The 26,752-nt window shown below is 33.4% G+C and overlaps 2 protein-coding genes across 8 annotated transcripts in view; one reads left to right on the top strand and one right to left on the bottom strand.

Annotated features, from left to right (window-relative positions):
- LOC143073619 (uncharacterized) overlaps positions 1-26,752 on the top strand; it is a 45,643-nt gene that overhangs the window by 13,082 nt on the left and 5,809 nt on the right. The gene's annotated exons all lie outside the window — the stretch shown is intronic.
- LOC143073618 (sperm microtubule associated protein 2-like) lies at positions 1,782-26,752 on the bottom strand. 7 transcript variants are annotated; one of them, XM_076249291.1, is made up of 9 exons: positions 26,158-26,294; positions 24,115-24,216; positions 19,826-19,856; positions 13,626-13,688; positions 9,727-9,855; positions 7,772-7,903; positions 7,095-7,136; positions 4,466-4,721; positions 1,782-3,263 (listed from the first exon to the last, which is right to left on the bottom strand). In XM_076249291.1, the coding sequence occupies exons 1-9, from the start codon at positions 26,180-26,182 to the stop codon at positions 2,973-2,975; spliced, it is 1,071 nt and encodes a 356-aa protein (XP_076105406.1). In that variant the 5' UTR covers positions 26,183-26,294; the 3' UTR covers positions 1,782-2,972. The 7 variants fall into 7 exon arrangements, with proteins under 7 accessions (XP_076105406.1, XP_076105412.1, XP_076105411.1 ...); XM_076249297.1 differs by lacking the exons at positions 24,115-24,216; positions 26,158-26,294 and adding an exon at positions 26,537-26,752; XM_076249296.1 differs by lacking the exon at positions 24,115-24,216 and having other exon boundaries at positions 26,158-26,309.

The raw sequence follows: 26,752 nt of genomic DNA, 5'->3' as shown, positions 1-26,752 counted from the left end.
ACTTAATTTACAGATATGAGCATATCAATGATAATTTATGTCAACACAGAAGTTCTGACTACTGGGCTTGTAATACCCTGAGGGAATAAAAACTCCACCAGCTTTGGCATCAACCCAGTGGTTGTAAATGACACATTCCCCATTTATTTTAAGAAAAGTTTAAGTTTCTGTATCATAAAGGACATTACCCATACTGACAGAAGGCTAATACCATGTACAAATAAACTTGTCCCCTGTCAACCTTTGAATAAATCATGAATATGCCAAAGTGACTTTGATTGGCTATTACAAAAAGTCCATGATACAGTTGACGGTAAATAAATGACCACCAATATTTTCAAAGTGTCATAACCACAGTGTAGTCTGTCTTTTAAGGCTATCATTAAATTAAACTTATAACCTACTATTTGCTTGAAATGAGTAATATGGCAGTTGCATCTGGTAGACCCAGTTAGGAACTATTTCCCTTTCAAGAGCACCTAATCTGATTGCTGGATTATTGTTTGTATTCCGTTTCGATATATTTGGTTTCTGTGGCTTTTTTTATTTGCCCTGTTGTTTTACCTTCTCCTACTCCTAGATTGTATGCCCAACCCTCTTAAAATAAAGACAATTTTGTTTAAAACATTTGCCAAAGAAACTTATGACTCTATGTTTTTCAAGGACGGAAATCTGACTAATGGCAGTGACCAAACTGTTGGTATTAAAGTGAAAAAATTATACCAAAATATTTAAACTGTTTCTTTAACTCAATAAATTGAAATTTCCTCAGTTGTCTAAGTAATTCTTGTCTGAAGTTAGGAAGGTCATGGGTTTCATCCCAAGCCCTGTCAAACAAAAGATTTGAAAATTGCTATTTGCTGCTTCCCTGGTCAGCAGTTAGCATTCAGCAGTACAAAAGATTAGTTGATTTCTGTATGTGCCAACATTTAACCCTTGACCAGTAGTACTATTTATGCTAGCAATCTGACAGATTCAAATGGTTTACTATAGAGTCCTACAACCTTTGTTTAGTTTGTTTTAACATGATTAAGGTTAATAATAAGTTTTATAATCTATGGTCAAACTACTTCTAGTCAAACCTCAGATGGAATGACTAGTGAAGAAATTTTACAAATGTACGTTCAACACTGAGTATGTCATAGACCAACAAGCAGTGCATCTTTGTCATTTTATAGGTTTAAGTGTGTATGGTAAATTTTTAAATCTCTAAAGTGTTTTCATTATTTTTCTTGATTAAGGTCTATTAAGAGCTTTATACATTGTATAATCATTTCTTGTTGAAGAACATGATGTATTTTAACCTAGCAATCATTAACACAGGGTCAGGTTGATTGTCATGGGTTTGTTTGTATTTCATTTGTCAAAATCTGGCTTGAATTTTATGTCATTGGACTTGTATATATCAAGAATTAAACTGTTAACCCTAAAAAATAATGAATTCTTGGTAGTGTTTGAGTTTGACAGTTCTTAGCCTTTCTGTGCATTTTCAATAATTCTTATATCACTACATGGGAATAGCCTGGAATAGTTTGTCAATTAATGCAGATAAATTTGCATTGGCAAATTTAGATTGATCCCTTGAGCCCATTTAAAATCTAAATTAATGAGTTAAGAACCAAATATGCAGTAGACCTTGTAAGTAAAGGCATTATATGTTGTTTGTGTACACATATTTTAAAGATTTGTTATTTTGAATCAATTTTTAGGCAGCCTTTGTCCCTTTTTCCTCACAACTTCATTGGTTTATGTACAAAATCTTCGGAATAAATCAAAACTCATTGCTCAACAGCAGATTTATTTTCAATTATCATAGAAATACACAAAGAGAAAAACTATAAAATAGATGTTAAGACTAAACCTAAACCATGTGCAAAGAAAATAACAAATTGCAGCATGACAAAAACTATGATTTGAACCTGAATAAGATGGCAAACAAATGGCAAAATATTTTACAATGTCATTAGTTTTACTACAAAATATTGACATGACATTGTCAAACATTTATTACACAATATTGACAATGTTGATAGTTCATTAGATTGCCAGAAAGTTAATAGGTCAAATTTGCTGGGATGTTGAGTACAAGTTATATTTATACCTATGAAGTTTTACAAGCAGTGACTGTAAAGCTCATCTTTCTACAGATTTAGACAATGTCTTTGTAAAAGTATTGCCAATACATTTGTAGGAGGTTATTTCAATTTAACCATGTTACTATTAAAATATCCCCACTTATTATAGAGTAGAATCATTTAAACACATACAATTCAAGTTCGAACATTAGAATGATGACAATTTCTGGCAGTTCTTGATGATAGACCAATTGTAATAATAGTAAAAAAAAATGATTTAGCAAAATGCATGTAGCAGACACACCCACACTGTTCAGAGAAATAAAAAAAATAATGCTAAGGTCAAAATTCTAGACTTTAAACCTTTCTGTTCATGATCTATTACATAAAAAGTAGGGTATTTTATTCTAAAACAACTATCATATGTTTCCTAGTCATGAAAGTAATACTGATTAGTGTAAATCAAAATCCTTTTCAAGCCAGGTTGTAAAATGCAATTTACACCTTAGTTTTACCAAGACAAAACATATTTTAACAGTTGCATGTGCATATTTGGAATATATTTTGAAAAGAAAAACTGGTTGTATGGAAATCTGGTAATATTTTACACTTAATATGTTGCTTATAAAGGTTTCTGTACAATCATGAATAATTCCAAAGGTTAAAATATTTTCAAAGTGCTTTCCAAAATGTCATATTTTTTGTTAATTTCTATTGAAAATGCTTCATAGAATTTGAAATATTTAACACAGATACAGATTGATAGCACCTTTGAAAACATTTTAAAACTTTACATGTATCAACAAACATCAATAATACTGTGATGGTAACAATTCCAAAATCTTAATAAATAAATAATTAATACTGTTTCCAATGTGAAAAAATTAATTTAACAAACTATCTATCTATTGGCCTAGATAGTGTTTCAATTCGTTTGGGAACAACTCCTTTTAGAGCAGTTTCTTTAACTAAGAAAGCATCAGGATTAAATTGCACATGGTCCATAGACGCTCTTACTATAGGTTTCGATAGTTCATCCACACGAGGAGTTGCAGTGGCACGCCTTGCTGCTTTGGAAACAGGCCACATCTCATCTTTTGGTTTTTGATAGGAATCGGGAGTTGATTTTGATCTAGCTAGTTCAGCACATCGTTCAGTTGCAGATGCATTCTTTGCAGAGACAGGAACCTGAAAAAAGATAATATATATTTACATATCCAAAATATATAGCTTAAAAAGTAGATAAAAATCTAGACTTGTTTCGCATATGATCAAAGTTTGCTTAGTAGTTAAAAATTTGTTATTCTTAAAATTGTTGAGCTTTCAAAACATAAATAAGAAAAATAAATCAAATGAGTATAATTATTGCTTTTTTTTTTAAGACTTCATTCAGGTAGGATGAAGATTAACGATGCACTAAATCAATTAATTGATTATTGTTACATTTATTGGCAATTTGTACATCTTCCCTTTGATCTTACTGCCTAATATTTGTCTATATCATGGACAGGACCTGATACTCGAAAATATTAGGCAATGACGTCACTTATTCATGTCTATCCGCGTCCATTCATAATTGAAAGGCATGTGACGTCATTCATACAACTAGAGACACCTAGTCTACGGGTGCGGGAGTTTCTCGCTACATTGAAGACCCATTGGTGGCCTTCAGCTGTTGTCTGCTCTATGGTCGGGTTGTTGTCGCTTTGAAACATTCCCCATTTCCTTTCTCAATTTTAACATATATGCACATGTATATATTATCTGATACAACCAAACAACTAGCACAACAATGTGTATGTGTAAATAAACTCATCATAGATACCAGGATTTAAATTTTGTATTTACGGGAGAAGTGCGTCTCGTCTACAAAAGACTCATCGTTGACGCTGGAATTCAAAAAAGTTAAAAAGGCAAAATAAAGTACGTAGTTGTAGAGTATTGAGGAACAAAATTCCTAAAGGTTTTGCCTAACACAGCTAAGGTAATTTATTTCCGAGGTAGAAAAGCCTTAATATTTAAAAAAAAATCAAAGTGTTGTAAACAGTTAATTTACAAATATGACCATATCAATGTCAAATAGTATTACTTACAATTAAATTTTATTTCACATTCTTAACCAAAAACATATTTTTAAAACAAATCTGCCTTGCTGGCTCGCTTGACTTCTTGCGGATAAAGTCAGTTTCAAAATAAAAAATGCCATTATTCTATAAAAATACATCAAACATGGCATGATGCTAAAAAAACTGATTTAAATTATAAAACCAATCTTTCCATGTAGATATCCTAGTAATTATCTGAAGAAATGATAATAGTATTCTTAATCATGTCGTCATAGTTATCTATCTCTAAATAAGAGAATGTATATATTTTTTAAATATGCTTACCGACCATACAGGATCCCTAAATGGCCCTTCCGGTCTTTTCTTGGGGAAAGACAAACTTTGGGTTCTTTCGCTTGGTTCACCTTTCAAGGCAGATTTTGGTATAATTGTTTCTATTTGCCGTGCTCCTTCATATTCTTTAGGTGGCTGTTTAGGTTCGGCTAATTGTCGTGTTCGAGGCCGGTCTTCAGCATTTTGTGCCCCTTTACCGACAAGCCATATTGGTGTATTACGTCCACAGCTGTATAAATATTCCCTTCTAAAATATGAAATAAATTAAATAAAAAAGGATATTAAGTATATATCAAATAATGATCGCATGAAATAGATTTCAAAATAGAAGAATTCCTAGGTCTGCTAGAAGGTTCATAAACTTTTTAAAAAAAAAATCACAAAAGAATTCCATATCTGACATGACAAAATCAAACAACCAAAGCATTTGTTGGGATTTAATTTTCAACCAGAATACTCCCACGATATTTGGAAATCAAAATACATACACGTACATATTAATATTGGTGTATAAGCTATATAATAAAATGTATATCTGACTAAAACAATAACAATAATAGGCATCCTAAATATACTACACATAATAAACAATTGATCACAAAATCAAGCAATGAAAAACAACATTTTCGGCTCTTCAAAAGATGTCAAGCAGTGTCTTCAAAACATTTACAAAATTTAAGAAATATCAAATACAGAAGGAATTTTCCCACTCTTAAATTTGTGCATCAGGGAATAAGAAACAAAATAACGTAATGGTAAAAACCATTCAATGTTCTTGATAAAATTCACCTTCTTGACTCCTGGTAACCCTTTGTTTGCTTTGTCAGAAGAAACAATTCTTGCAAATAAACTTGTATGGTTAAACGGTTACGATTCTTACAAAGATTACTTGAGCACTAAAGACATATGATAATTGACAATACTACAACAGACTCGTTAATATATAAATAGCTTCTAAAATCACACTATTAGGGCAATTAGGGCAATGGTTAATAGCATGCAGCAATATTGCAAAATTTCAAAAATGATTAATATTGATGTAAATGTGAAAATTCAACTCAAATTTAAATAAACTCAGAAGAAAAACAGTAAGCAACATTGAAACTGATTAAAACATCATGAAATCATTGTTTATAAACCCAATGTATTTATTTTCAAAAAAGGTATGTTTAGTAAATTTAACTTCTTGAATGGTAATGGTGAGTATATGAGAAAGTTTAGAATGGCAGTTTTTAATTGGTAAAATCCTGAGGAAACTCTGCGCTTAATGAATAAACATGATAAAGGCAATATGGGTTTTGTGATAAAGATTGATATCCAGACTGCATTTAGTCACGTGCTGATATGTCACATTTATTTTGATGAAATTAGTTTTAAATGCTTATGACGTCAATACAATCGTGGCATTGTCTCTTACTTTTTTTATTGCCCCGCAACGAAGTTTTCGGTGCCATATAGTTTTACCCTTGTCCGTAATTCCGTAATTCCGAAATTCCGTCATTCCGCAACAAACCATACTACGGGTTTTTTTTTTTCTAAACGCCTTCAGATATTCGGCTGATTTTTGGTATGTAAGTTAACCATGATGAGTTACAGATTAAGTTTAAGTTTCGTTCCGCTCCGCTAATTTTTACCGAAATTACGGGCTTTGGACTTTGATAAATTGTCAAAAAGCACAGTTATACGGACTTTTTTTCTAAATGCTTTTAGATATTGGGATAATTTTGGTATGTGAGTTAACCAAGATGAGTTACATATCAAGTTTAAGTTTTGTTCTGCTTGGCTAATTTTTGCCAAAATTACGGGCTATGGACTTTGATAAACTGTTGAAAATCACAGTTATATGGACTTTTTTCTAAACGTTTTCAGATATTGGGCTGATTTTTGGTATGTGAGTTACCCTTGATGAGTTACAGATCAAGTTTAAGTTTTGTTTCACTTGGCAAATTTTTGCTGTAATTTTGGCCTTTGGACTTTGATAATTTTTTGAAAAATCGGATTTATACGGACTTTTTTTCTAAATGCTTTCAGATATTGGGCTGAATTTTTGTATGTTAGCTAAATTTGATGAGTTGCAGATCAGGTTTGAATTTCGTTTTGTTCCGCTAAATTAAGGGTTAACGACTTTGAAAATTGTCTTACATGGTTAGTTAATAACTTAAATAAGTTTCTAGCATTAGGCCATTGTTTATTTGTCTTACATGGTTGGTTAATGACTTAAATAAGTTGCTAGCATTAGGCCATTGTTTATTTGTCTTACATGGTTGGTTAATGACTTAAATAAGTTGCTAGCATTAGTTAAAGCATGAAAATAAAATTACGAATATCGTTTTACAATTATCTGTGTGACAAATCTTATGAGACGCATGGTAATAGCATTCTAATGTTTATATATATTAGCCTTAATTTGTCACTTGTAACTTTTTTTATTCTTTCGTATCTGATGAGTCATTTGTAGACGACACGTGCGTCAGGCGTACAAAAGTTTAATCCTGGTATCTATGATGAGTTTATTTATGTATTGGTGGAGACTCTTCGTATAGGAAACGTAACTATTATGTTAAAGCAGCTATAATATTAAAATAAGATTATTGGACAATATATAACAATGACAACCTACTGTTGTATGTACTTGTAATAATCTCTCCAGTAAACGTTTTCTCTGTTCAAAAATAAGTTAGAAGTAAAGACAAAATCAGATCAATAATAAAGATCAATTTGAGTAGCAATAAATTATATTTATGTGTAAAGCAATTTTATTTTATTTAAATCGAGGATTTCATTATATGTCTATTTTTATAAATTAAAATAATCCTAAGACTACCAAAACCTCTTCAGATAGGATGAAACTAATGGAATTATTTTGTTGAACTAAACTTTAATACAATGTATTTATATATAACCAATGCACACTTGTAACTCTCACGTTTTCATTTTAATACCAGTGTTGAATAAAAAAAACTATTTTGGGATCCAATAAAAGTCAGACATAAAAACCACGGAACCCTCAAGCAAACAGCCTCCTAAAATTTGCCTGCACTCTAGAGAAATCCTTCACCAAAATGATTTTCAAACTGAAAAACTTCAATGTGAAGGTTTCTTAAAAGCGATTAATGACTACTACATTGCTATATATTTATTTTTTTCAAAATCCAGGATCTCCTACTTTTTTCGTGCTTTTAATTTGTTTTTACAACTTCAATTTGAAAGATTTGCTATGCAGCTTTCCAAAAGCAAGTGAGGTGCTACAAAAGGTGCTAAAACTTATAAATACTAAGATCATAAAGAATAATTTACCTGTTTTCTCGGTGGTCTCTATGTAGTTCTTTAGATCTAGAAAGTTCTTGTACCCTAACATTGGCCTGTTGTTGTAAAGGTTTTAGCTCCCATACCATAGAAGCTCGTCCACAGCTGTAGTAAAACAGTGGTCTGAAAAATAGTGGCAAAACATGACAGTTCAAATTGTAAAATGCTCATATCCAACAAGTATGTTAAAGGGATTTTAGATAGTCGGTTGTCACTGTCCCATTGTCCAGATGCAGCTTAAATTTTGTCCAAATGAGTTTTAAAAAAAAAAACCCAACACTAAGGTAAATGTGGACCACTAATAATTGATATAACCAATGGATTTGAATTGATTTATGATTTTCAAAATTTTCATTTTCAATAACAGAACAAATCTTGGGATTGCCATATCTGCAACCACAACTTTTCATCAAGTAATACACTTGAACAAATCTCTCAAATTATTGAGCTGATTTGAGAATAAATATCATCTGAATTGTTCATATATATAGGGCTTCCACTTCAAAATTTGACCAATTCCTTCCTTCCGACCAACCAAATTCGATCTTTAATACTTTTTAGTTGGTTATTTGATCTTATTTGGGTTGATTGTTAACGTCAAATAGCTGTAGAAATGGTACAAAAAAATCTACTTAAAGGCCTACTTTCTTGAACAAAAACCTATTCAAAACGAATTATGAAAACATGTTAGCATTGTACATTTCCAATTGCTTTGATTTCCTGGAAGAATTATGACTGAAAAACAAAACATTACCCTTCCGTTACTTAGAATATATATTTTGACCAAATATAATTAAGATAGAACATTTTGAAACAAATTTGTAAACAGACATATACTATGAGACTTGTCAAATGACAAATTTATTATCATTTTCCCTTATGAAATTACAAAAAAAGAAACAAAGCGGACACCCACAAGCCCTACGTCCGAATGAAGACGGATACTAGTAACATCTTGCCAAACATGAATAAGAAAACATAACAGATCGCAAAACATTAATTTACATTGAAATTAAGATAACCTACTGTTCTTACTGTACAGTGAACGGTTTAAAAATAAATTGTTACCCTAATGGCATATATCGTGTTGACAAGATTAATTATGATAAAAAATGACATACTCTAAAATGAAAACAAAATTTAGATTTACAAGAGATGTGGTATGATTGCCAATAAGATAGCTATCCATATATCAGAGACCAAATGAGGTAAATTTCAGCAACTATCAGTGACTATAGGTCGGCGTACGGCTTAGAACGACGATTGACAGATAACAACTCAATAAACTTCTAGATTTTCTCTGAAAAAAATTAGTTGTTTCTATTTCTTTTATCGCATTTAAAAATTCCGTTTACAAAACATGGAAACCTAGAACTATCATGCTTAGATGTTTTGATAATGGATTTTTTTTTTTGTTAGTTTGTAAATAGAATTATTTGACTTACTGTGCACGATAGAACGACCCATTTCTCTTGATTACTTTAGGTTTAGCTAAATATCGTACGCGTTCCCAGTTGGGGGGTCTTTCAATTTCCTCTTCATAATCTCCTAACAGTGAAAGCGATCCAATTCTCATAATCAAACTTTACATCGTCCGCCATTAAACTTTTAGCTAATTTTGTATACCTCCATCGAAAAAGTCACCATGTTCGATATTAAAACCATATTAAGGCGATTACAGATTTAATTAATCCTCTACATCTGTACTATTCTCAATACACATTAAGTTTTGTTGTGTACTGGAATATACAATAATCTTAAAGTGAACTAATCTTAGCAACGAACATTTAAGACTAAATACAGACAGAGACAAACTGCTCTACTTGTATTTTATTTTTGGTCCCAATTTAATCTGAGTAATAACCAGGTGAAAAGTTAAACTACAGTTTTAGTTATTTTTACTAGACATGCTAGAAATTTCATTAACGCTGCTTTCTCATTCCTACCTTCCTGAACTTTGACCTGTTTGGAAATTTTTCTTTGGAGAGGCTAAAGTTTTAACTCGATCAGTGGCATCTGGTATACTTCTGGACACTGGCCACATCATTTCCTGTGTTCCCCAACTCACATTTGGGCTGAAAGTAGGGAAATAACATGGAAATAATAAGTAATACGTAACTTCTAGAAAGTTTCAAAAATCATAAAATTTACATAAATTCTTAAGCCACAGCAGGAACAGATTCATGATAAACCCTAGTTTTGTAGCAATTCACGATAAACCATATTTTGTAGCGATTCACGATAAACCCCAGTTCTTTATTAACTCATGATAGCTCATAGTTCTGTCACGATTCATGATAAACCTTAGTTATGTATCGATTCATGATAAACTATAGTTCAGTTTCGATTTATGATAAACCCGAGTTCTGTATCGATTCATAATAAACCATAGTTATGTATCGTTTCATGATAAACCCTAGTTCTGTATCGATTCAAAATACACCATAATTTTGTAGCGATTCATGATAAACCATAGTTCTATAACAATTCAGTCAACAGATCATAGTTCTGTAACGATTCATGACAAACCCCAGTTCAGGAGCGATTCATGATAAACCCTCGTTACGATTCAAGATAAACCCTAGTTCTGTATCGATTCATGATAAACCATAATTTTGTAGCGATTCATGATCAACCATAGATCTATAACAATTCATGATAGATCATATTTCTGTAACGATTCAAGATAAACCTCAGTTCAGTAACGACTCGTGATGAACTATAGTTCTGTAACGATTCATGACAAACACAAGATCTGAATCGATTCATGATAAAGTTTAGTTCTGTAACGATTCATGATAAACTCTTGTTCTGTATCGATTCATGATAAACCCCAGTTCTGTATCAATTTATGATAAACCCCAGTTCTGTGACGATTCATGATAAACCCTAGTTCTGTATCGATTCATGATAAACCGCAGTACTCTATCGATTCGTGATAAACCCCAGTTCTGAAACGATTCAAGCTAAACTCTAATACTGAAACGATTAATGATAAACCCTAGTACTGTAAAGATTCATAATAAACCCCAGTTCTATAACGATTCATTATAAATCCCAGTTCTGTATCGATTCATGATAAACACCAGTTATGTACTGATTCATGATAAGCCCTAGTTTTGTATCGATTCATGATAATCCATAGTTTTGTATCGATTCATGATAATCCCTCCTAGATCTGTATTGATTCATGTTAATCCATAGTTCTGTATCGATTCATGATAAGCCCCAATCTAATTAAAAACCGATCTCTCATCGCTCCTGTTTCTGATATGTCGCGTGGGAGATCTAACGAAACCGGCTTTGAGGTCACATGTGAGTGAACTAAAAGTTATGAATTTAGTAATATATGCAAATAAGTTGACGACCTATTAATAAGCCAATCAAAAAAGTTTATGAATTATTTTGACTGGCGATTTCGTCGTAAATAAAATGAGTTACATCCCTTTGCCTTACGTTAAACTTCCAAGATCGTGGAAGACTCAATTTCATTGGTCGAAAAAGACACACCTACGAGGTCACTCACATGTGACCTCAAAGTGGGTTTCGTTAGATCTCCCACGCGACATATCAGAAACAGGAGCGATGAGAGATCGGTTTTTAATTAGATTGGATAAGCCCTAGTTTTGTATTGATTCATGATAATCCCTAGTTCTGTATCGATTCATGATAAGCCCTAGTTCTGTGTCGATTCATATTAGGTAGCAATACACAGATAGAAGTTTAGTTTCGCATTATGGCCCCTGTGAATTTTTTAAATATGAAAGTTTTTGTACAATAAAATTGATTTTTAGATAATTGAAGAATAATACAGCATTCTTAGTGGGTTTATATGAACATTTAGATTATTTTCAGCATGTTTTATAGGCTATTTATCTGTTTGACAGTCCGTATTTCCCTATCCGTACCGCCCGTAGGTCCATAAATTATTGTGATGTTTATCAACAAAGATTTTGCGCTCGATCTTTTCAATTCAATTTTATGGAAAAACGAGCGGAAATGCATATGATTTTTTTTTGGACCACTTGATAGATATAAACCTATGGGTTCAGGAAAGGTATCACTGAAATTGATTGAAATTTTCCTTCGGACCAAATTTTGGAGACTTTTGTGACAGGTTCACCCCCCTTTTTTGCTATATTTTGTATCAAAGAAATGCAGATTGTTGCCATGGTTACACCCAAAAAGGATTATATTTCACCATTATGACCATTAGAAATCAAATCTATGGAAGATTCTCTTTCTTGCATAACACAAATATTAAGCCTTATTTGTAAGACAGGAGGGGAAAGAGGGTGTTTAAAAATTATGAGTGTCAATTTCAAGTTTTTTTCCTAACTGTGTATTGCTACCTTAATCCATAGTTCTGTATCGATTCATGATAAGCCCTAGTTTTGTATAGATTCATGATAATCCCTAGTTCTGTATCGATTCATGATAAGCCCTAGTTCTGTATCGATTCATGATAAACCCTAGTTATGTACTGATTTTTGATAAACCATAGTTCTGTAAAGATTTGAATCATAAACAATATTTCGGCAACCGACGATTTATGATAAACCACATTTATGTAACGATACTCGATAAACACTAGTTCTGTATCGATACTCGATAAACACTAGTTCTGTATCGATTCTCGATAAACCATGATAGTTCTGTAAAGATTTATGATGAACTCATTGTTCACTGACGATTCCCGATAAACCACAATTCTGTAACGATTCTTTGTAAACCCTAGTTCTGTATGGATCCATGATAAACCGTACTTTTCGGACTATTACTAGTAATCAGAGACCGTAGTTAAATATAAAAAATAAATTGTTCGAGTTAATATGGCAAACCATATAAAAAAAAAACGAAACTCAAATTTTATGTTACTTTGATCTGAGCTATTTTTTTGTGTGATTATTTAGATCTTTTTAATATTATTTTCAAAGGTATCATTTAAGAAGCATTTTCTGTCTCATTTTCTAATGCCAGTATACGAACATATTAATTTGACAAGAGTTGTGACATCTTCGCTGTATTGTGATGGTTTGAAAACTATGATCATGATATAATGAAAGGCTTTACGATTTACATTAGTGTAACATATACATATCGGTTCCGTATGGAGTTAATAAATAAAGTAGTCTTACATTTACACTAACGTCATCGTTATATATTTCAGTTCGTAGACTTGGGTCTGAAGCTCCTACTGAGTTCATAGTATTTGTCTAATGATAAGAGTGTCAGTAATCCAGAGCTTTGTTATGCAATAAATGCTATATTTGAGGATGATTCGAGGCTACATGGGGAATGGTTAGCACTCCCTTGTCAGTACAGTTACTCAAATGATAGTGTTACATCAGATTTCAATTGATTGCATTGCTAAATTCAAAACTTAAACGGTGTATTTAATAACTTTAAAACAGTTTTCCTAAGATATTATAACAGTTTAAACGATTGTTTTTTCTGAATCGTTCCTTGAATAATAATATCAGCTTTAATTGAAGATTTAAATCTGATACCTGTCACCAGACTACTGAGAATAATATATTTTAATAATTTATTAAATCTCATTAGATCTCTATAACTATTGTAAAATTACGGTTACCGAGTTTTAATCTTTGAGATTATAACAAAATATATAACATATGTTTAGAACAGAGTGATAATATTTAAATACAGTTTTAAAAGGAGGAAACGTTTTTGGAAAAGAGAGCATGATTGAAGGTGTGCTTCAAAGTTAAAACTGACCATTGCAGAAAAGCGCACAGTCAGTGGCTGTGCTGTTATTACTCAATCTCAATTTATGGGGTTCAGAGAATAAAGGAAAGATTATTTTTGATAAACTCGTACTTACCCAACGTTTGTCCACCATTCTATTTTTTGTTCTTTCGGTCTTGAAAGATCTTTATAACGGTCTCTGTAAATAAAGGTACAAAAAGTAAAACAAACGTTTAAAGTGGAATGTGTAGATATTGAAATACAGAACGACTAGAAAAGTCAACGTACCGGTGTTATTTTACCTGCTTCACAACTCAACTAAGAACATTGAAGACCAAAGAGACATTTCGTTAAGAATTGAAATTTAATGTTTGTCAAGTTATAAGAAAAGTAAAATGAAATGAATTTTCTTTACAGCTAATATACGCCATTAAGTTTTGTAACATAGAAAATGCACAGCACTGATTCGTGCCAGACAACAAATACACATTTTGAATAGTGACAGACACTGTTTCATGTACTCACACACTTTTGTGTTTGAAGGAAAGCCGACAAAAATCAGACAGGCTGGTACACTTCACCAAGTCATGTCTGACAGCTTATACAATAAATTGGAAGCCACTTGAATTTTAAGCTTCGTCTATGAATAAAAGTTTAGTTTTCAACTGAGAACCAACCAACTGATACAGATCCAACACGTTATATCAGATTGCTGAAACACGCACGTGTCGGAAAGATGATGCCTACAAGTGGCTCGAATTATTAAGGACATGCACACCATACCACTTGGTTGCGTCAAACAAGTGGTACGTACATTCTTTTGAATCGTTTCAGACACTTAGTACTTACGATCAATGTCGGACAGACGAAAAATACCACAGGAAAGTATAGAACAGATGTAACATACCATCGGATGTATTAGACAGACGAAACAAACCACTGTGTCGTGTCAGACAGACATAACAAACCACTGTGTCGTGTAAGACAGACGGAACATAACACGGTGTCGTGTCAGACAGACGGAACAAACCACTGTGTCGTGTCAGACAGACGGAACATAACACTGGGTCATGTCAAACAGACGGAACAAACCACTGTATCGTGTCAGACAGACGGAATATACCTCTGTGTCGTGTCAGACAGACGGAACATAACACTTGGTCAGGTCAAACAGACATAACAAACCACTGTGTCGTGTCAGACAGACGAAATATACCTCTGTGTCGTGTCAGACAGACGGAACATAACACTGGGTCATGTAAAACAGACGGAACAAGCCACTGTATCGTGTCAGACAGACGAAACATAACACTGGGTCGTGTCAGACAGACGGAATATACTTCTGTTTCGTGTCAGACAGACGGGACAGACCACTGTGTCGTGTCAGACAGACGGAATATACCTCGGTGTCGTGTCAGACAGACAAAACAAACCACTGTGTCGTGTCAGACAGACATAACAAACCACTGTGTCGTGTAAGACAGACGGAACTTAACACTGGGTCATATCAGACCAACGGAACAAACCACTGTGTCGTATCAGACAGACGGAATATACCTCTGTGTCGTGTCAGACAGACGGAAAAAACCACCGTACCTTGTCAGACAGACATAACAAACCACTGTGTCATGTAAGACAGACGGAACATAACACTGGGTCATGTCAGACCAACGGAACATATCAATATGTCGTGTCAGACAGACGGAACATAACACTATGTCGCGTCAAACAGACGGAAAATATCACTGGGTCATGCCAGACCAACGGAATATATCAATATGTCGTGTCAGACAGACAGTGACTCATACCACATCTTCCTATATCTATAGACAGAACATACCACTATGTCGTGTCGGGTATATGGGACATACCACTGTGTCGTGTTAGGTATATAGTTCATATCCCTGGATCTTCTGGACAGAAGGAACATACTTAATACCACAAAATCATGTGTAATAGATGGTACACATCCTAGGATCATGCCATAGATGGGACATACCAGTGGATCGTGCCAGACATGAGAACATAGTACCCCTGTATCGTGACTTATAGAAGGAACATATCACTGGATCATGTCATATAGATGGAATATATCACTGGATCATGTCAAACAGACCCAATGTACCAGGGAATCATGTCATATAGATGGTACATATCACTGGATCATGTCAAACAGACCGAATGTACCAGGAAACCATGTCTTATAGATGGTACATATCACTGGATCATGTCAAACAGACAGAATGTACCAGGGAACCATGTCATATAGATGGTACATATCACTGGATCATGTCAAACAGACAGAATGTACCAGGGAACCATGTCATATAGATGGTACATATCACTGGATCATGTCAAACAGACCGAATGTACCAGGAAACCATGTCTTATAGATGGTACATATCATTGGATCATGTCAAACAGACCGAATGTACCAGGGAACCATGTCATATAGATGGTACATATCACTGGATCATGTCAAACATACAGAATGTACCAGGAAACCATGTCTTATAGATGGTACATATCACTGGATCATGTCAAACAGACTGAATGTACCAGGGAACCATGTCTTATAGATGGTACATATCACTGGATCATGTCAAACAGACTGAATGTACCAGGGAACCATGTCATATAGATGGTACATATCACTGGATCATGTCAAACAGACCGAATGTACCAGGGAACAATGTCTTATAGATGGAACCTTCTACTGAGTTTAGTGAGAAAGCCGATAAAAACCTCTAAATCAACTAGATTTGTTCTAGAAATAATTAAGTTGCATTATCAGCTATAAGGAGAAACGCCATTCTTTCAAATGTGTTTGTCGATTTCACGAACAAAATTGTTCACAGCAGGAGTAAATATCTGTGTAACCATGCAACATTTGTAAGGCAGCTATTGGAATATTGTGTAAAAAGTAGCAATCGTAGTTGTACTTACGTGGTCCGATGATTCAAACTCGGAAATTGGGATTGGTTGATAGGCGGAAGTACCAACGTCTCCGACGCCTTCGTTTTCTGTCGCCCCATACGATGCTCCCCAGCAACGCTTAGCCATGCACTTCAAACTTTACATAATTTTCATATTAAACTCGAAGACTTATCAGTGCACTTTATCAGACAACGGATCAAAAATTTTAATTAGATATGATATTAATGTTTTAATAATTTAAATGTATAATTAATACACAATAGTGATGAAATTGTATATGCTTTGTGACATATTGTTTACTGACCAACCGTGTCGTTAAACAATATATAAACTACAGAATGGCAGTATTGTTATTTTATGGATTTTGATTTTGTTTAATAACATTTAATAAATTGGACTGTTTTATTTGAAGAGACTGTTTTAAAAGGTGGATATGTTATCGATCTGATTTAAAATTTCATTTAAACGACTAGAATTTTAAAACTTTATATATATACTAGTACAATACATTTCCGTTTGACGCATCATTAAGTTACTTTTTCAAATATTGATCTGGTTTAGAAATTTCTACATATTCAAATATAAGCAATTGATATAAATGCCTATATTTACCCAAGGAAAGACTTGACAAATCTCTGCCATGTATGTTATTTGGTCTGCTAAGATTGAATTTTGTGGAAAAGAAGTTTTAGTGGTTTGTTGTCAAAAGAGACACTCTGTTTAAGAATCAAAATCACATAGTTCCATTGAACGGCCTTATTCAAATTTGCAGACTGTATAATTGTCATTTGGGACTTTCAACTCAACTTTAAATCCAGAAGTCTCTTTCCAAAAAAACTTAAGACTAAGATTGGTCTTAAGTCATGAACACATCAGTATACTTACGAGTAATCTTAGTCGTAAGTTTTTTAGTGAAATCGGCTCCTGGTGTTTCGTATATGCAAAAGCGCCACGCATTCTACACTTGACAAAACATGTGCAACAGGTATTTGCGTAGTCCGTAGATGGTTTATCCCGAGCCTTTTATCCAACATACCCAATGTTTTCCCACTCCATCATCGCGGTTGGACCACTTTGTATAGAGCCTTGTTGTTAGATTTATTGTTAATTTATTTTTGTCTGGAATTTGAATGAAATACTTGCCACTTGTCGTTACGTAAACAACATTTAATCGCTGTATCTGTCTGTATCCGTAGATACGCATGTAATACACATAGAAGATATATATATGTGTGAGTCTAAAAGATATATATATTGTGGATGGATGATGGTTTAAAGGTAAATGACATATTTCAACAAATCTATCCCATGGCTGAGCCCTCTACTATTGTAAAAAAGAAGTATATTGCGTACGCGCCAGTTTAAGACAGTTGTTTGCCTAACACGACCAGTTGTATGTTATGTTTGACTGACAGGGCTAGTGATATGTTATGTCTGACTGACACGGTCAGTGGTATGTTGTGTTTGTCTGACATGCCCAGTTGTATGTTATGTCTGACTGACAAGACTAGTGGTATGTTATGTCTGACTGACAAGACTAGTGGTATGTTATGTTTGTCTGACACGCCCAGTTGTATGTTATGTCTGACTAACACGACCAGTGGTATGTTATGTCTGACTGACAAGACTAGTGGTATGTTATGTCTGACTGACAAGACTAGTGATATGTTATGTTTGACTGACAAGACTAGTGATATGTTATGTTTGTCTGACACGACCAGTGGTATGTTATGTCTGACTGACACGACCAGTGGTATGTTATGTCTGACTGACAAGACTAGTGGTATGTTATGTCGGACTGACAAGACTAGTGGTATGTTATGTCTGACTGACAAGACTAGTGATATGTTATGTTTGACTGACAGGACTAGTGATATGTTATGTTTGACTGACACGGTCAGTGGTATGTTATGTTTGACTGACACGACCAGTTGTATGTTATGTCTGACTGACAAGACTAGTGGTATGTTATGTCTGACTGACATGACCAGTGGTATGTTATGTCTGACTGACAAGACTAGTGGTATGTTATGTCTGACTGACAAGACTAGTGATATGTTATGTTTGACTGACACGGTCAGTGGTATGTTATGTTTGACTGACATGACCAGTTGTATGTTATGTCTGACTGACAAGACTAGTGGTATGTTATGTCTGACTGACAAGACTAGTGGTATGTTATGTTTGTCTGACACGCCCAGTTGTATGTTATGTCTGACTGACAAGACTAGTGGTATGTTATGTCTGACTGACAAGACTAGTGATATGTTATGTTTGACTGACACGGTCAGTGGTATGTTATGTTTGACTGACACGACCAGTTATATGTTATGTCTGACTGACAAGACTAGTGATATGTTATGTTTGACTGACAAGACTAGTGGTATGTTATGTCTGACTGACAAGACTAGTGATATGTTATGTTTGTCTGACACGCCCAGTTGTATGTTATGTCTGACTGACACGACCAGTTGTATGTTATGTCTGACTGACAAGACTAGTGGTATGTTATGTCTAACTGACAAAACTGGTGGTATGTTATGTTTGTCTGACACGCCCAGTTGTATGTTATGTCTGACTGACACGGCCAATGGTATAGTGTGTCTATCTGACACGACCAGTGCTGTGTTAAAACTGTCTGACACTACCAGTGACAGATTATGCCCGACTGAAACTAGTGGTTGTTATGTATGTCTGACACGACCAGCGGTATATTATTTCTGACTGGTACGACTAGTGGTATGTTATAGATATAAAAACATGTGGTTTGAGTGCAAATGAGACAACTTTCCAACCATTATGTTTGCTTAAAACGATAAGGGTAGTTATGTCAGAATGACACGACTAATGGTATTATGTCTGTCTGACACAACCAGTGATAGGTTATGTTGAACACGACCAGTGATATGCTATGTCTGACTGATACGACCATTGTGGTATGTCTGTCTAATACTACTTGTATTTTATGTGTGTCTGACACGACCAGTGATAGATTATGTTTGACTGACACTAGTGGTATGTTATGTCTGACTGACACGGCCAGTGGTAAATGTATGTTATGTCTGTCTGACACGACCAGTGGTATGTTATATGTCTGACTGGCACTTATTGTATATTATGTCTGACTGACACGATTAATGGTATGTTTTGTCTGAAATGAATTGTGGTATTTTATGTCTGTCTGACACGGCCAGTGGTATGTTTGCCATCGTAACATGTACACATTCAGACGGGGGAAATATAGTAATGTTGGAGAGTCGGAGGTGAGGAGGTTTAAACCAAAAAGTGATCATAAACATGTATTCAGTTTAATTGCCATCAGCTTTGATCCTAAATTGTTGTCACTGGGGATCACTCAGTTTACACGGCTACTCTAGATCTATGTATAAGAAGACTTACCTTCCAGACTGTCGAATTCTCTCATACTCCACTGTAATCAGAAAGAAAAACAAATGGTGTAAATTATTTATCCAACTAACGAAAATGGCAAACATATGTACGACAGTTCAAAAATATAATATAAACACATTATTTCTATGCCTTTTTGATTTCGTCGTTAACCGAAACACTTGAGAATTATTCCATTAAAAAGAAATCAGCGTAAAGCAAATTGATGTATGCATATTTATTGAATCACAGAAATTGAAATTTTATTTTTTAGGGTTCGAAATAAAACTTATATTCCACTGTTACGTACACTCAAAGAATTCTGGGCCTAATTCATTAATGATATCGACCGCTGTCATGTTTAGGAGAAGACTCCTTCCCACGGAAGACTGGCTTAAAGTCTTCACAACTTTACACGTCTTTAAGACTATTAAATATCATCTCGATGGATCTGTTGATAGACTCAACCCGTTAATTATGTAGAACATATTCCAAGTCCAAGCTATTTAATTTTTTGGTTTTATTGTATTTACCGAGACAAGATGTACTATAAATATATTCTAAAAGTATAATGTTGACTACTTCCTTAAACGAGACCCAAAAAGACAACTTTAAAACGGAAAGTTCACAAACCGAAAGTACCATCACCATGTGTAGTGAGCGTGCTTTTGTGGATGTATAACTTGTTAATGAGTGCAGATGCTTTCAAATATATATTTATCCTGTGTATTATATACATATAAGATTGATATAACGGAAAAAAAAACAAGCCAACAGTCATGTTTCAACCCTTGTTTTATAGAGAATATTATAACAGTGTAACTTGCTGATATATCTGATTGTTTCTAAACTTTATTAAGTTTGATATTATAATTTCATTTATTTAGGTAATCATTCTAATTGGCACACATACTATTATTAATTGTCAGGGAATATTAAAGATTTAATTATTCAATAGCTATATACTTGTTGATATTGATTTTACTGTCTGCGTCCTAATTTCTGTCGGTCTTTGATCGGCTAGGTGATATAATCCAACACAGGTATGCGGCTCAAGAGGGGTATGTCAGTTCAAATATAAAAAAAATCGACCGAGCGAGATGGAAAATCCTCTCAAAGTTACTGACATCGGTAGCATGCACACTCCTGGTTGGCCCGAGAACACAGTTAGTTCGTAGTGCATGTATTTAGTCAATAAATTCAAATTGATATAACGCACCTGCTCTGTCTCAAAAGATTATAACAGTGTAGTGTACTACGTTTGGGACAAATTATATTGAAATTATAGATAAGTCTACCAGGTCTAAGCACTGGATTCAAGGAGGATTGTGAATGTGTGGACCGACTGTAAACAAGCATTGCGGCTGGTGCCAGTGGAAGTCATTTAGGATAATGATACTGATTCCAATGACTAAGAAGAACATATAATTTTTGGTAAATTGATGAAGGCCTTAATTAATATTTTTTTAATCGAGTACATTAGCATGTTTAGAAAAATGATTGGAAAAAAAGTTATGTGTAAAAATATCTCGTTCTGTTGCTGTAAAAAGATGCAAAAAACGAAGCAGTTTGGCAGTTTATCAAAGTTCCTCTAAATATTAATGTATTATATAGGGGTATCTATATAAATCTACAAAACTTATCATTCTTTTTTTATTCAAATGATCAAAACATTGGACTTATATTGTCATGTCCGTGGCAAAAATAAGCAAAATATTTGAGAAATTAGATTTGGTACTAAAGTAGCAGTCCTTATCAGGACCCCCTGTACATTCTACAAAATGTCTTAATCAGCAATACTTTGTAGGGTAACTTCGTCGAGGTTTCAAAGTCGAGATAATTGTTGTCTCAACATTGAAATCTTCAGATTATTTACCTCCATTTATAGTATTGACAAAGTGATCAAATAGTTAGAATCTTAACAGTATGGTACGCGTGTACTTCGTCATGATTGATAACCCTAGGTCTTCGTCTGATATCTGTCTGTCCATGGTAAAGAGAGAGATCAAATAAATAAATAAATAAATACACATATCTATAGGTACTTGGATGACTTTCAAAAACTCAGTTGGATTGGAACACGATCCTTGTTCGTTTTGGGTATAAAGGGCAGACAACTCAGATTAATGAACTGACGCAACGTCAGATATTGCTACTACCACGAAAAATAGCGTTACTTAAGTAAATATTCAAGTTGACAGGGAAATTTTTATAGAAATTGTGAAATAAATATTTCAAGTTATACATGAAAATAGAGATTAATTCTTAAATTTTCACATTATGACAGAGAAAGAATAAAAATATAATATTCATAGGCTTAGGAAGACACAGATTATCCGAAAAAAACGTTTACTTAGCGTTGTCCCATGTAACAAACTCGAAACATAAAACTCGAACAATTCGCGAAATGTTCACTCAACTCTTCGAAATTTTGCATGAACATTCTATGACGTGATATATTTCAGTATTGGTTTACATGGCTGTCTCCACATCTATAAGACGATCAAAAAGTAAGAAAACTTCAGTATCATAACTATAAGCTATTGTATGGCTTGAATAAAATCATACTCGGGTTGAATATATAATGCAGCAATATTCCTCCAAAAACACATAATTACTAGCAGTAGAATTGAATATCCTATGTTAATTAATAAAATCATATTGGATTGGATACTCCCGGCATTTATACTTGTGTGTTATACTTTGCATTTACCCAAAAAGGAAAGCAGGAAGAATTAGATAGTGCGCGATTCCAATTTAACGTCATTTTTTTTGTTACACTTTAATGGTAGCAATATCTGACGTTGCGTCAGTTACCATTTCTGTGTATTAATCTTCCCGTCTTCAGTACAACCTTTTTCTGTTGTTTTATTTCATGAAAATGTAGACGTACCGAACAGTTCAGGTGAAAAGAAAATATTGCAGTTCATAGAAGGTGAAAAGAGGGATCTCAAAATTATACCAAAATGGGAGTGGAGATTGGTTGTTGTTTACCTATTGTCCAGTGGAAAATATTTCATGGATTTTCAGGACGTTGGGATCCAGAATTTTAAATATTAGATTGATAATTTTCTGATTAAAACTTCTGCATATAATATATATCGTTCTCAGTGAAGAAAATGTCTGGGATGTCATAATATTTGGCCGTAGTATGGCATCTTGCTGTCGCAGGTTGGGACGTTTTCTAAATCATTATTTTCCTCTTGTGTTAAAAAGAAGATAAATACGCTATCATATGAGTTTATTTTTTAATTTAAAATGCAATTATGATTTTTATTGACATCTAAGAGATTATGGTACATGCTCCTTTATTTTAAAACATCGTAACACTAATTTAAAGATCAAATATGTTAATAATAGTTGTATGATATTTGGAATAAAAAAGGCAAACAAACTCTAGATAGGACAATAGTATTCAATAAATGAAAAGTAATAAAATTGAGAAAGGAAATGATATAATATATTACTTTCGCCTGAAACTTCTCAAACTATATACTCAAGCTATAAGATTGAATACTATTAAAATTGATCACATGAAGATTGTTTAAACAATAGTTTTATTGAGTGTGCAAACAAACATAAGATGCTTCCATTATTACCAAATAAACTAAACAATAAAAAATAATGATTATATAGCGAAGTGAAATGACACACATACAGGTACAATGCACTTCAAAATTACTTTATATTTTAACAACCCTATTAACTTTTCAAGGTCCTCAACTTTTGACTTTCTTGGAGAAAATAGTTCTCAACAAATGTTTTACTGACGCGGAAGGACAAGTATGTTGTCGGTAAACGGGTTATTCAGTATTTGTTTTGTGTGAACCATAAGCTACCTTCACGGCAATCCGTTCATTGGCATCCATGACCTATGCTTTGCATTGCCGTTGAGTCACTTTCTAATTGACGTATATATCTATACCATGTCTCCCTTGGTGTTTTGATTGTTTGTTAATTTTTTGTTTGTTTGTTGTTTTTGTTTGTTTGTTGTTTGTTTTTTTGTTTTTTTGTTTTTTTGTTTTGTTTTTTTTTGTTGGGGGAAGGGGGATTAAGAGTTGCCATTTCAATGGTTAATACTCCACGCCAAGTTTGGTTCATCTCTAGATATCTTTTGCTTTTAACTTGTTGTTGAGTTTCTGACTCCGTGATTGACAACACCTCTGTTTATTTATATCTAAAGTAAGTTGAGAACAACTTGTGTTTAATATAAAGGGGTTGAAGTGATCTTGATGATATTTGTCAAACCGTGCAAGTGAATATTATATTTATATGTATCCCATATCCTAAACACGGATCACCTTCATCGCTCTCGTCCTGTGATCCTTTACGCTCCTGTATATTTGGAAGTTTCTTGGCCTGCTTTTCTTTCACTCTCCGGAAAGAGTGCCTTCGATTTTCTCCTTAGAAATAGTGAAATTAACTAATGAAATGTTGATGATTATACATGGAGACAAAAATGAAAAAAATGGTTGAAACAGAAAAAAAATTGTCTTTTGAATGTGTTAGGAAGTATTGGAAGGTCCTAATACTTTTCACAATTGTTCCTCTACATAATGTCATCATTTAGTGTCTGTCATTTCTAATCGGATCATTTAGTAAGTATTTAAGAGATGCAAAAATGGATGTGGGGATTTAATACATTGGGAATTGCATACTTCAAAGTTTTTGGGGAATCAAAGCCAAATAAAGAAGAAAAGGACAATATGTTAATACCAGTTGTATTTCTCGTATTTTCGTTATATACTCTTTTAATTTTCGAAAACGCGAATGACTAAAATTAAATGTGTTTTGTTTTTTACACGGTACAGAAAGGCAATCTAGAAGATAGTAAGATGTGATGAACGCCATTCATTAAAAAGATATGCCATTTGTAAATGTGAGAATGTGTCTTCTTTCCAGTACCCCCTTCTTACACCACGAGTTAACTAATTTGACAGATCCTTCTTGTCTCACACAATGGTTGTGAAGTTACTTTTATTCTAAATGTTCATGTTTCCAAATGATAATTTGACAGTCTATTTAGTTATTAGATCATTACATTAAAGTGTCAATCATATTACTGCGATCAACTTAGTAATGTATTCACGGTGCTCGCTCAGAAACAACGACCCATAAACATTACTTGTTTTCGTTTAATGGGTCGAAACTGTAAATTTGTAGATTAAGATTTGGATTGTTATTTAAATGTTTGATGAAATCTTATATGCAGATATATCAGTGAGTTTATAAATCTTGTTTTGTCGATGACAAACTTTGCCGTATTCAATTGAAATTCAGTTGTCATTAAAATAGACATAAACTTTATGGATTAATACAATAGTTGAGAAGAACATACGCTATGTATTCATTGTGTATTGCAGTGGCGGATCCGGGGGGGGGGGGGGGGGGGGGTCCGGGGGTTGGACCCCCTTTTTTGGGACGATCAATGCATTTGAATAGGAACATGTGGTTGGAACTCCCTCACTTTATCTTGGGTTGGGAACCACCCTTTTTAAAATAGCTGGATCCGCCCCTGTTATAATTGCATTGCCTGATTTCAATTTAAAAAGTTTGAAAATGTGCATTATAACTGGAAGATTTGATTCATTGCGACGAGTTAACAATTTTCAAAAATTTGAATATATGATAACACGGAATATATATCGTATCATTATTATTTTGAAGTAGATTAAAACCAAGAAAGCATCTATCATCCCTTTATTTTTAGGGTTAGGGATAGAAATAAATGAAATAGTAACGTATATGTAGTCCCAGAAAATGACACACCAAATTGCAAAGTAAACTAGAATACTTTTTGTAACAGGTGTTGTTCAAATAAATGAAGTCTTATATTATATAATATAATTGCCTTACGGTTTTATGAGAATTTTATTGTACAATGTATAATACAGATCAATTTCAATTAAATTATTTAAAAAAAACTTTAATTTATTCAATCTATTGTTGTACAGTGCAAGATAATCAAATTTGGAATTTGAAAAGCATGTTTGGTTTAAAAATTTAATCCATTATAAGCTATTACAGTAGTGTATACTCATTGCATTGTGATTATATTTCAAATATCAAATAACTGACTGTTCAAGAAAAATCCAAAAAATATTTCAAGTTTAGATTTGTGTAACAACATTTAAGTGTTACAAATTTTGATTTTGATATAACAATAACTTTCCCAGTTATTAAATCGTTTATCTTTTTATTGATCTCAATGGCTTTTATTAATGAAAAATAGATGATTAATAAAGTATTTAAGTAAATGTTAAATTGAAAGCGTCCATTGTAATACGATTTTAGTTAAACTGAAATAAATGAAGATAAAAATTAACAGTAACGAAAAATCCTACCTTTGACTTCTGCCATTGCAGCCATGTAAGAATTTGAAGACTTTATCGTTGATTCCTAGTATTGTTTATATGGACCACATGGCCTGTGATATCGTGTACTCAAACGAATTTAAAGCTTTCGATTTTTCGCCACTTAGCGACGACCTTTAACTGAATGAAACACGTGACTTCTATATAAAGTTAAAAGCGCGAATTTAAAACCAGAGAAAGTAAAATTTGATACAAACGTTTCTTAATATTATCCACTTTATTGTGGAAAAGTTTACTAAATGGTTCATGTTAGAAAATATTTTATTATTTTAAAGCGCTAGACTACTTGTTTTTTTGCCAGTAATAAAATCACATCTTTTATATTCTACATATCCTCGTCTACACTTACCTTTAGTTTTCATGCTTTATACAGTGCTGTGTGTCTTGTTTTTGAATACTGTTAAAGTGCCATGTAGTTGTGTATCCGTCTTATAATTTGCGAGCAACAGAGTTTCAATGAATATACCGGCTGCCTCTGTCTTATGATGGCTATTGCTCAAGTTCCCCCCTAGATGCGTACTTTGTGTCTACAACTTCAGCATCCTCCTAGTCCTATTTTGCCTTG

The sequence above is a fragment of the Mytilus galloprovincialis genome, chromosome 4 (assembly GCF_965363235.1).
Source record: "Mytilus galloprovincialis chromosome 4, xbMytGall1.hap1.1, whole genome shotgun sequence".
Classification (NCBI taxonomy): domain Eukaryota; kingdom Metazoa; phylum Mollusca; class Bivalvia; order Mytilida; family Mytilidae; genus Mytilus; species Mytilus galloprovincialis.
Note: the sequence above shows the minus strand (reverse complement) of the source record. Positions and strands in the feature narration are given on the sequence as shown.